The sequence below is a fragment of the Gymnoscopelus braueri genome (genome assembly GCF_963280865.1).
Source record: "Gymnoscopelus braueri genome assembly, chromosome: 9".
Taxonomy (NCBI): domain Eukaryota; kingdom Metazoa; phylum Chordata; class Actinopteri; order Myctophiformes; family Myctophidae; genus Gymnoscopelus; species Gymnoscopelus braueri.
The window spans coordinates 49,108,242-49,120,727 of record NC_137610.1 but is presented as its reverse complement, the minus strand read 5'-3'; the positions used below and the strand labels follow the sequence as shown (position 1 = coordinate 49,120,727).

Genomic DNA, 12,486 nt, shown 5'->3' with positions numbered 1-12,486 from the left:
GGTCCTTGACATGGAAGAGTTTGAGAACCACTGATTATAGCAACATAAGTTTTTTCAAAAAAACTGTTAGGATTTAGAAGACATTTGTAGAATCTCTAGAAGCAAAGATTTGGGTTACAAATGTTTGCTTTAGAAATATATATATTCAAAGATTTGCACAAATGTTCATGATTTTTCAAAAAAATAGCAGACCTACAAGCTCATACAAGCTAGCAGATCTACAAGCTCATAGGCTTGTATAATCTGGTATTTTTGAATAGCCAAAGCAATCTAAAATGACCGAGATGCGGATTCACGGATTTGAATGGTTTAAGACATGACGCTAGAATAGGGACGCTATAGGGTTCATGTGGGTTGCGGTCAGGCTGGGCACTGGGGGGGGGGGGTGGGGGGGGGGTACTGGTGGGGGGGAACTGGGGGCGGTGGGCTACAGTCCAAAGTGGCAGCGTTCGTAAAAAAGCAATCACTGTGATGTCCGTCTCTCTCTCTCTCTCTCTCTGTCTCTCTCTCTCTCTGCTCTCTTCCGTCGAATGTTCGCCATTTCTTTTACCAAAATGTTCACGGATTATGAGCCAGAATATAGGAGGAGGGACACCAAGGGTTCATGTGGTTAAGATGCTTCTAAAGTACTGACAAGACCAGACAGGAGACAGAATGGACTCCATTCACCTCACAACACATGGGTCACCCTTCCAGAAGAAAAGGAAAGGGAGAGAGAGGGAGAGAGAGAGAGAGGTAGAGAGAGAGGTAGAGAGAGGTAGAGAGAGGTAGAGAGCGAGAGAGAAAGAGAGCGAGAGAGAGAGAGAGAGAGTCAAAGGCAAAGTGGAGAATAGAGCAGAGGCGCCTTGAGCGTAGCAGCACACTCATTGCTGCCTTGACAGAGAGGGACCAAAAGGCGAGGAAGAGGAGGATGACAGGAGATGGATAGATGGTGTAAATGAGGAAGAAGAGGAAGAAGGGACAATCTTTTGTTATACTGAGCCTCCAAAAACCCACTCTCTTTTGGGGCCGTGAACCACTGAACCACTGAACCACTGAACTAATAAACCTCCTCTAGTGTAAGAGAGGCTGAGAGTGACGGACAGGTGGCAAGTGTCATTGACCTCAGTGGACTGTGGTGTTGTGGTGGAGTGCTGACTGAGATGGCCGAGTCATTTTAACATTTCTTTGGCAATAGCAGATCTACAAGCTCGTAGCGCGGCACCGAGTGCCGCGCTACGAGCTTGTAGATCTGCTATTTCTTTGAAAACTCTTGGAAAATTCGTGTAAATCTTTGAATATATATGTTTTTTAAAATCGAACATTTTTAACTCAAATCTTTGCTTCTGGGGGGTGGTTCCTGGAGCGACATATTTTGATGGGGATCGGCGGCCAAAAACATATAATTTTGGGGGTCCTTCACAGGGAAAAACAAATGTTACAAATGTTCGCTCAATGCTCGTTCAAGATTTGCACACTTTTTCAAGATTATTTGTAAAATAGCAGATCTACAAGCTCAAGAGCTTGTATATCTGCTATTTTTGAATAGCCAGAGAAATAAAAAAAATTACACAGATGCGTTTCCGGTCTTAATGGGTTGACAGAGACAACTTGAATCAGAGAGAATGATACCTGGGCACTTCAGGAGAGACTACCCTAATAAAACTCACTGGATCACTCCACTGGTCTGCACGAGTCAAACCCGTTTGACTCTGAGGAAGGACGCAAGTGGAAACCTCAGTCAACCCCCTGCAAAATAATAAATACGTGCAGACCAGTCGAGTGCTCCAGTGTTTTATTTGGTAGGTATACTATTCTCTCCCATTTAGAAGAGGGTTGGTCTGTCTGCCAGTCCACAGCTAATCTCGCAAACCGTCTGACCGATCAGCGGAACATTTCTTGTGCAAACGGCCAGTAGGCCAAGGGGAAAAAAAAACGTTCACCGTTATCTTTCTATCTTTCTGACGCCATAGGCTGTCTCTACACGACCTCCAAGATCCACACGGAAGTTACCGACCTTTAATGACTGCTATTGTCAACAAAACAAGTAATGAAACAAGTGTTTCATTACGCTTTCATGTGTTATCCTGGGTTTATTTTTATATTTTTTATTTAAAAAAATTTATCCCGTGATTTTTGTAACCCATTTTTTTCACCCGGTGCCAATTTCCTAAGTGATCCTGGGCGCTACATCAGCCCTACACCTGTACTACACCAGTCCCCCACAGTAGGGAGGCCAGGGCCGAGCTCATGCTTCCTTCAGGCATGAGAGCCAACTGACCTTCTTGTCACCTGACAGGGGGGAGTTTCCCTGGTTGGACGTAGCGCGTGGAAGGAACACGTTATTCCAACCAGTTCCCTTCCCCTCCATCAGGCGCCCCGGCTGTCATGGGGGAGGCGGTATAGCGACCAGGATTACTACATGTTTTTGTGGAGACACGGGGAGAACATGCAAACTCCACACAGGGTAGGACCTTTCGCCAACCCCACCTAGGGTATGGGCGCTGATGACGCGGAGGAGAAGACACGCCCCTAGCGCCCACAGCGTCCCCCGGCGGGAATCGAACCCAGGACTGTTATCCTGGGTTTAAGTTATACTGTGATTTTACTTGTATATCTTTTACCAAAATGTAATTAAATCAAATCAAGTGATACAGACTTCTATCTATTGCATTGGCCTGCACTGTCCAACTGAGCCATAATGAGGAGGATGAGTCATAAATAGTGAGGATCAGTTGTCCCTGGCCTGTACCATAAGTGACACAGGTACACATCTGAGCATGCAAGTACAGTCACTACATTAATTCAATGTCGATACGTTTACGTGGACCACGTTGTACAGGTCATTCATGATGCTTGGTGAATTATGATATGATGAACAGATTAAACATGGCCGTCTAATTATGCATTGGATGAGTATAGTGTATGAATTATAGATATGCATCTATTTGTGACTAATAAAGACCTGTCCCGTGGCAAACAAAGGACAAGTGCGAGTGTCCCCACACACATACCGTATGCCTACAAGGTGCTTTTATTCACATTTTGTATTTTTTTCCAAGTTCAATCAACAACAAACATCCAGAGTAATGTAATGGGTTTGCAGCCTTCCTGTTGTTTGTACAAATATAAACATTTGCTACAATTCCTCGTCTATGTAGATTATTAATTAATTTCACCGAAGCTCAAACAACAATTTCTTTGCGCACAACAAGAAGAGTGGCAGTAGTAATGTTTTTACACTCTCACAGTTTAAATGGACACTCCAGATTTGACAGTGTAATGTAGCGCTAATTGTAAAGAGTAGCTACTGTATATCAAAGATATAGATAAGTAGCTATACCAAAGATATAGATAAGTAGCTATACCAAAGATATAGATAAGTAGCTATACAGTATCAAATATATAGATAAGTGGCTATTATCGTTTGTAAACTGGTGTTGTCTGAGATGTTGAAAGAGCATGAATATGAACTGGTATTTTAGGAAAATGTGCAGTTATCACACACACACACCAAAAATGAAAGAGGTGCTGATTATGGTGCCAATATAAAAAAAACTCAAATCAAATGACCTGCACAAGGTCTTCACTTGCACAATAAGGACAACTTTTATTAAGGCAAACCTTCTTCAGGCAGCTTTTTCCTATTTTTCATGAAAATAAAAAAAATAACCACACACTTATTTTTGCTGTGTGTGTGTGTGTGTGTGTGTGTGTGTGTGTGTGTGTGTGTGTGTGTGTGTGTGTGTGTGTGTGTGTGTGTGTGTGTGTGCGTGCGTGCGTGCGTGCGTGCGTGCGTGCGTGCGTGTGCACGCGTGCATGTGTCAACTGAGCCTTAACCCATTAAGACCGGGAAAGCCAAGTCATTCTCGATTTTAACCATTATTTTATACTTTGGCTATTAAAAAATAGCAGATATACAAGCTCATGGCGCGGCACCGAGTGCCGTGCTATGAGTTTGTAGATCTGCAATTTTTGAAAAATCATGAAAATTTGTGCAAATCTTTGAATATATATATTTTTCAAAGAGAACGTTTTTAACTCAAATCTTTGCTTCTGGGAGGATTCTAAAAATGTCTTCTAAATCCTAACAGTTTTTTGAAAAACATGTATGTTGCTATAATCAGTGGTTCTCAAACCTTTTCATGTCAAGGACCCCCAAAATGATACGTATTTGGACCCCCATCTCAAAATATGTTGTTCCAGGGACCCCCAGAAGCAAAGCTTTGAGTAAAACACTTTTTCCTTTAAAAAATAATATACATATTCAAAGATTTGCACACATTTTCAAGATCTTTCTAAAATAGCAGATCTACAAGCTCATAGCGCGGCACTCGGTGCCGCGCCATGAGCTTGTAGATCTGCTATTTTTGAATAGCCAAAGTGTAAAATAATGGTTAAAGTGGTTACACAGATGCGTTCCCGGTCTTAATGGGTTAATTACCATGGCACTTTTGCACATTTACGAGGGCCACTTAGCATTCTCCTTCCACACACACACTTCCTCTTCATTGACGCTCCCTCTTTGCTAATTTGCATTAAAGTACAAGGTCCTTCCATCGCCTCAACCAGTGAGAACACACTCTGTCCTCTTTGTCCAAAGTTTGATACACAAGTGTTTTATTAGAGCCGGTTGTGAAGGACTTCTTGCTGTCTTCTTATCGTCAATATCAACACACATCGTTGCTGTCGGGGCGCAAACCAGCTCCGTACTTTTTCTTTTTCTTTAATAAATCAGTGTTATTGAACACCCTTCACGTCTTGTGTGCAGGGTTGCCAGATCTGCTTATTATAATTTCCCAGCAAGATTTTATTTGAAAATAGCCGATCTACAAGCTCACAACGACACGCTGTGAGCTTGTAGATCGGCTATTTTCAAATAGCTGATGTATATGTTAAAGTGCACATGTGGCCCATAGTCACTTCTTTTGGGCTGGTTTTCCTAGACCTGGTTGCTTGTTTCTCTCACAGAATCTGGCAACACTGCTTGTGTGTGGGTTTCACAAATATTGAACCAATGAAAAGTATTTAAAATCGCAGGATCCATTGGATCCTTCTTGGAATTGTCGTTCAAACCACTATCTCAAAACTCCACTTGAGCTGGATTTGGGGAAAGGGATGACCATATAAGGACACATTCAAAGTATAGTCAAAAGTCACCATACCAACTTTGATGAGGCAGTGTTGTGTTGTTTTAAAAACATGCCTGAAAAGTTTATATTTTGTACATAGTTGTTTTCTGGCCGACCTTTAAATGTTCATCTTTGAAGAAATATCCACAAGTTATGTGAGAATGAGTTATTGCTGCCCTCTTGTGGCCAGAAAATGAAAGGCTCATTGCTTGTACAGTAGCTACTCTTGCTCTTATCATGTTTGGGTTTCATTTGAGTTATTTGTCAACATTTTAGAACTTAAACCAAATTTTAGATCTAAGAAGAAAAAAACCCCGAAATAATTAGACAGCAACGATATGAAAAAGAACGTTGGTGCTGATCGTTCCAGGGGTTTAATGTGGGCACTTCACATTTTCAATAAAAATCAATGTTTAACTATATTCTCAGTCTCTAAGTTATCAATTATTAATAGTTGCACAACTACTTCAAAATAAATTAAGCCTGTGGCTCTGTATCAGTACCCAACTTCTTCTGTTGAGACCACAGAATGTCCACCCTCTGAGATGTTTAACCCTGAACGCAATTCCGGAATGTTGGCACAATGCCTTGTGGGCAAGACCTATAAGCCTATTGAGTGTCTAAACTGAAGTAATGGAATTTGGTGGTACAGTTATGTTGAGGCTTCACAGAGCTGTTTACATTCTCCATGCATGAAACCTGCGTTGTGACTGGTCGAAAAAGACAGCTTCCGGGGGAAGTGCATACTACGGAAGCATATACAGGGTAGACCATTGGTTCTCAGAGTGTAGACCAGGGGTCCGACTCCTTAGGGGGTGTTTTTCTTATTAAAGTTGGTTCCTTCCTTTTCTTTGTGTAAAGCGACTTTGAGTACTTAGAAAAGCGCTGTATAAATCTGAGCTATTATTATTATTGATATTAATAATAATGATACTGCCAGATCAGGAGCTCTACCAACAATGAAGTCCCCACCTCAGTGATTAATGAAGTTCAACAAAATCACCACCAGAGGGAGCCGTCATTCTTCAAATGGCTCAGAGTTTGGCAGTGAGGTTCCAGTCAACAGGAGGATGTCTTTCCCAGGTGTTTCGCCCAGGTGGACAGGGTTTTGAGGTTAAGTTTAGGCATTATTTCTGTGAGGTTAGGCTTACGGTTAAGGTTAGGCATAGTGTTTGTGAGTTTAGGTTATGGTTAGGTTTAGGCATAGTTTTAGTGAAGTTAAATGTTAGGGTTTAAGTGCAATTAAGGCAAAACACCAAGGAAAGAGGGAGTCCCTCAAGTCAACATCAGACAAGCAGTGTTGCCAATGCCATGTCTGCTTATCATTATAAGCGACTTTGGCCTTGTTTTTCTGTAAAGTTGCTTGTGAAAAGTTGCTAATTTGTGCGTGTGCGTCCTAATGTTGTTTAAACCAGTGGTTAACATTTTTACCCCTACATTTACATGTATTTGTCCGCGGACCCTCATCTGAAAAGATTGTATGCTCAATTTAGAAAAATATTCAAAATTGAGAGTTGTGAGCTTTTTAGATCGGCTATTTTCAAATAGCTGATATTCAGTAGGTGTAAAGAGCTCATGTGGTTCTTTTGGGCTTGTTTTCATTGACCTGGTTGCTTTTTTCTCTTGCAAAATCTGGCAACACTGCAGAGGGCAGTGTTTACAGCAACACTTTGACGTTTAAGCCGTAAAATAGTTTTAAGACCATCTTTTATTCAAGGCTGCCCCACTCTCTGCTACACCACTGGCACATTGTAGTCTTAAGAAGAAGTGGCCTGGGAGTCGTAGTTCTTTCTTACCCGCTGTGCTTCATGTTGGGGGGCTTGTCCATGCGGACGGCCAGTTTGATCTTCAGCTCGCCGTCCTGGCTGCTCTTGGGGACCACCATCCTGTGGAGCTCGGCCTGCTTGGGACCGTTGGTGGTGGGGTTCAAGACCACCTGGAGGACACACACACACACACACACACACACACACACACACACACACACACACACACACACACACACACACACACACACACACACACACACACACACACACACACACACACACACAGGTGGTTGGAAGGGAGAGGGGATGATTAATTAACAACCTGAATTCAACGCGGTGTGTTGCAGCGTGTTGTGAGCTTGATCCTATAGATGACTTTGTCTATGCATTTGATGTATTACCTCGTGTTTACCTTGCTTACTGTAAAACACTCTGGATTAACTGATTCACTGCCAATCACGTAGATCTACGCGAACCTATTTAAAGCCGCCACGTGCCAGTCGCGTAGATCTACGTGAAAAAAAAAAGGAAAAAAATAATAATATATATATATATTATTTTTTTTCCAATTTGACCCAAAGACCAAGGAGATATGATTTTTCGAAGATCTAGACTCCTATCCACTTCCTTGTTAACTTAAAACTTAAAAATTCTGTATCTCGGCTCCTGAGTACTTTTTTTTTTTCAATGAAAAATCTCTGGCACTGGCTAAAAAAATATGAAAATACCTCTGGCAGTTAATGTTTTTTTTTTTTTAACATATTGTATAGGTTGACTATGCCTATTTTAGATGTCTTTTTATTATAACGTGTTTTTATTGATGTCTCTATGAGAGCTGTAACACCTTAATTTCCCCCAAAATGATATGTGTTTGGTCGTGGACCCCCGTCTTGTTCCAGGGACCCCCAGATGCAAAGATTTTAGTTAAAAAGGTTCGCTTTAAAACAATATATATTCAAAGACTTGCACACATTTTCACGATTTTTCAAAAATAGCCAAAGTGTAAAATAATGCTTTTTAGCTCAAATCAAAAAGTGACACAGACGCGTTCCAGGTCTTAATGGGTTAAAAAACAATAGCCGATCTACAAGCTGAAAACGCGTCGCATTGTGGCGCGTATTGAGCTTGTAGATCGGCTCTATTTCTGTGTGACATTGCAGTATGACGAAGGAGGGCATTCATTTACGGAAAAAAAAACATAAAACGTTTAAATATGGAGATCAGAGGTTTCTGCCCGACTGCAACGATATGTGCGTCATCAACACACAACCTGCCTGCCATAGCTATTGATGTGTAAGCACACACTCACCTCGCACCCTCACACACACACACAGATGCTGACGCTCACACTTACACACACACACACACACACACACACACACACAGAGCCTCACACACACTAACACACTAACTCTTGTAAGCGTTTTAATTTTAAAGAGACAAAAACACCCCAGTCTGGCACATGTGATGATGTCACAGCCACATCGTGTAAGGCGTGTGGAATCAAATGTCAAGTCCCTGTGGTGCCGTCAGTAAGCAGTGGTGGAAAAAAGTACTCAAATTCTTTACTTAAGTAAAAGTACCAATACTGCAATATAGAAATACTCTATTACAAGTAAAAGTCCAGAATTATTATTATATTATTTGCATCAAAATGTACTTAAAGTACCAAAAGTAAAAGTACTACAATGTCTGAAAATAGCAGATCTACAAGCTCACAACGTGTCGCGATTGTGAGCTTGTAGATTTTCAAATAGCCTATGTATAAAATAGGGCTAAAGTGGTTAATGTATGTTTCATAACATCATAATTTATAACTGCAAAGTAACTAAAGTTTTCAAATAATTGTAGTGGAGTATATATATTGCCTCTGAGATGTAGTGGAGTAGAAGTAAAAGTATTGGAAATTGGAAATACTCAAGTAAAGTACAAATACCTCAACATTTTACCTATGTACTTAGTAAAAGTAGTAAATGTACTTTACACCACTGTCAGTAAGTCACCTTCTCCGTTTGTGAAGTGTTTCCAATTCAAACCTGCCACCATGTGGCAATCAATGTACTGTATGCATGTGGCATGTTGTCACATTCTTCTGATAAAGAAGGTGGATTCATAATTTAACCACATGAACCCCTTGCATCCCTGTTGTCAAGCAGTGAAAATATCAGATCTACAAGCTCACAATTGTGAGCTTGTAGATCTGCTGTTTTCACTCGTCCCATGGAGACATCAAAGTTCTCCTTTGGGTGTCTTATTTGACAATTCGGCCAGTGTTGGACCAGTTTTTATCGTATAGTGTGTTGATTATTACTCTTGATGCAGTAATGGTCTCTTTTTTCATTTACTTTCTTTTTGTATAGGTATTAAAAAGGTCTTAAAAGTCATTGTCATTTTACAGCTATCTGGGGACCCCCCCCTCCAAAAAAAATCATATGGGGACCCTCCTGGGGGTCCTGACCCACAGGTTGAGAACCACTGAGATGACTGACCTCACAGGCTAGCCACACCAAGTCCAAGACCCAACGGCGTTCCAGATGATTTGATTATTTTTCTTTGCTTTTTCTATTTCACCCTTCTCAGAGTCAGCATATTGCTGAGAAAAATTGTAGAAAGTAAATCATCATTCTGCTGGTTTAGGGTGTATTGTCAAATATCTTGGTGACATTTGATCACTGAGCAAAAAAGAAAATGTTAAAATGTATAGCTTGGTCACACTCCTGATATGTTTTATGCCCAATCTGATGCAGATAAAAAACTAAAACAAAACAGATTTGGAAAAACAATCATAAAAGGCAGAAAATCTATTTTTTATTTGCGCTCTATTTACATGGCCAAAATAAGACTTTTATGGTTAAAAGGTTTGAGGCGAAAATGTAAAGTTTAGGGTTATAATGCCGCCATCGGTAGACTTTTTTTATTTGTCTTGAGTAGTGGGTGAGATTTCCAACTTTCCAATTGCCAAGTATGGTAATTGTTGTGGGTCTGTCACACACACACACACACACGCACCCCCACACACACACACACACACACACACACACACACACACACACACACACACACACACACACACACACACACACACACACACACACACACACACACACACACACACACACACACACACACACACACACACACACACACACACACACACACACACACACACGACACAACAACAACCCATGCGCGGTCAGTGCTTGGCAACCACATAATAACTGTTAGTTGGTGGATAACATCCTTTCTGGAGTGTGTTCTGTGTCACGTTGCTGTCGGCGGTGACGATGATGTCCTTCTGCTGTCCCGTCTCATCAGAGTCACCCTGACAATATGTCTGAATCACCGTCCAGACGCTTGCCTGCCTGTCCGTCACCCACTGGGGAGGCGTATTATCCCATTGAAACCGGGAACGCATCTGTGTAACCACTTTAACCACGTTATTTTAGGGAACATGCAACATATTTTGAGATGGGGGGCCAAATACATATCATTTTGGGAGGTCCTTGACATGAAAAAGTTTGAGAACCACTGATTATAGCAACATAAGTTTTTTCTTTTTTAAACTGTTAGGATTTAGAAGACATTGTAGAATCCCCCAGAAGCAAAGATTTTAGTTACAAATGTTTGCTTTAAAAAAAAAATTATATATATATATATATATATATATATATATATATATATATATATATATATATATATATATATTCAAAGATTTGCACACATTTTCATGATTAAAAAAAAAATGACAGACCTACAAGCTCATACAGTAGCCGCGCTATGAGCTTGTATATGTGCTATTTTTGAATAGCCAAAGTATATGGTTAAAGTGGTTAAAATTTAAAAAGGCAGATGCTTTCTCGGTCTTAATGGGTTATATCACCACTTTCGGCTCTGAAACCTTTTATGTGTCCAAAGCCGTTCATTTTCAAGAAATGACTCATTTTCAGGAAATGAAGAAAAAAATGAACCTTTGTTCACAATGGTCCAATGTACTGTAGTTTAGTTTTTAGTCACAAGCAAAACAAATTTAAAATAAAAAAACTATCGGGTCTCCAAGCTAATTTTGCTTGACAATCTTGTTCAACTTTGTCTGTCGGGTGGAAACCTGTCCAAAACGTGTTGTTTTCAGGAACCAAATAAAATAATCGCAAAAATGGCAGATCTGCAAGCTCATAGATCACCTAATTGTGCTTCTTTTATGCGACACTGTAGTATGACAAGGGGTTATTAATTTATAAGAAAAAAAGAACATTAAAAGTTATACAATATGGAGATAAGAGCTTTCTACCCCGAAAGCAGCAAAGATATGATAAATAGATTTGATCTAATATCCCAAGCAGCTCCACCAAATGAACATTAACCGCTCCACCTCCCCGGACATCGTAATTAGCTTTGGCAAATAAGGCAATTCAGTTTGTTCCATTTAGCTGGCTTTATTGTGTTTCTCTATCCACAGGTCACTGAGCTGGTTTGTCATTACGATGGGAAACACAATGTTTTCTATTCAATTAACCAATTAAGACCGGGAACGCATCTGTGTCATTTTAAGATTTCTTTGGCTATTAAAAAATAGCAGATAGACAGGCTATGAGCTTGTAAATCTGCTGTTTAAAAAAATATATCGTACAACATTTCTGTCAAATCTTTGCTTTTGAGGGGGTCCCTGGAACAAAACATTTTGAGATGGGGGTCCACGTGTGAAATACATATCTAAAAATGTTTTCTAAATCCTAACAGTGTGTTGCTATATCAGTGGTGCTCCAACTTTTCCATGTCAAGGACCACCCAAAATGATATGTATACATTTCAGGTGAGAATTAGACAATGCAGTAACCGATTATTGGTTCTATTTTACCAACACTGCGTTGCACTGACTGGACAAACCTGGCATAAATTAAAGGAATACTTTCACTACCGTAAAGCAATGATCCTTCGTTTTGTTGTTACTTTTGAGTCAATTCCTTCATTAAGTAGCCGTGTAATAAGCAGGATAATCAATGGTGAGCGGGTCATTATTGAGAAATAAAGCCCTTCAGGGTGATGAAGACCCCTCCGCGATCAATCACCCGCCACCCCATGGTCCCAGGTAACCCTAGTTTGTTTAAAAGAGTTACTTTTCAGGAAATGGGGAAAAAAAAGAAGCTCTTGTATTAACTCTTACCCTGCCAGAGTTTTTTCAGAACAGTCTGTAGCCTCTGCCAGGGTTTTGACCGATTTTGGTACCTTTTCGCATAGCCACAAAATATTTTTCTCAAGTATGATTGATCCCCAGAAAATTTCTAATCACAGATGAGATTCAGGTGTGGTTTCACAAATGTCAACGAGGTCAATTTGACCTTGTTGTCATGTGTTGTTTGATGTTTGAAAATAGCTCAAAACCAGTAGTTTCAAACCAAAAAACATTGTGAATTGTTTGTCCGTTTCAATTTTAACATTGAAGTGGATGGAGCAGCAAATCTTTGGGAATTGTTATCTCCTTATTCGTTTGGAATATCGAAAAGGTGTCAATACTAAATAATTAGAAAATCTTTTTTTTTTTTTTTCCAGGACGTTTTTAAACGTCTTTGGCAGGCAACAGCTAATTTCTCAAAGACGTTTATAAACGT

The 12,486-nt window shown here is 40.2% G+C and overlaps 1 protein-coding gene across 1 annotated transcript in view; it reads right to left on the bottom strand.

The window, feature by feature from the left end:
- cadps2 (Ca++-dependent secretion activator 2) overlaps nucleotides 1-12,486 on the bottom strand; it is a 342,906-nt gene that overhangs the window by 129,224 nt on the left and 201,196 nt on the right. The window contains 1 exon segment of the mRNA XM_080438413.1: nucleotides 6,908-7,047. Within this exon segment, the coding sequence (XP_080294539.1) occupies nucleotides 6,908-7,047 (140 nt within the window).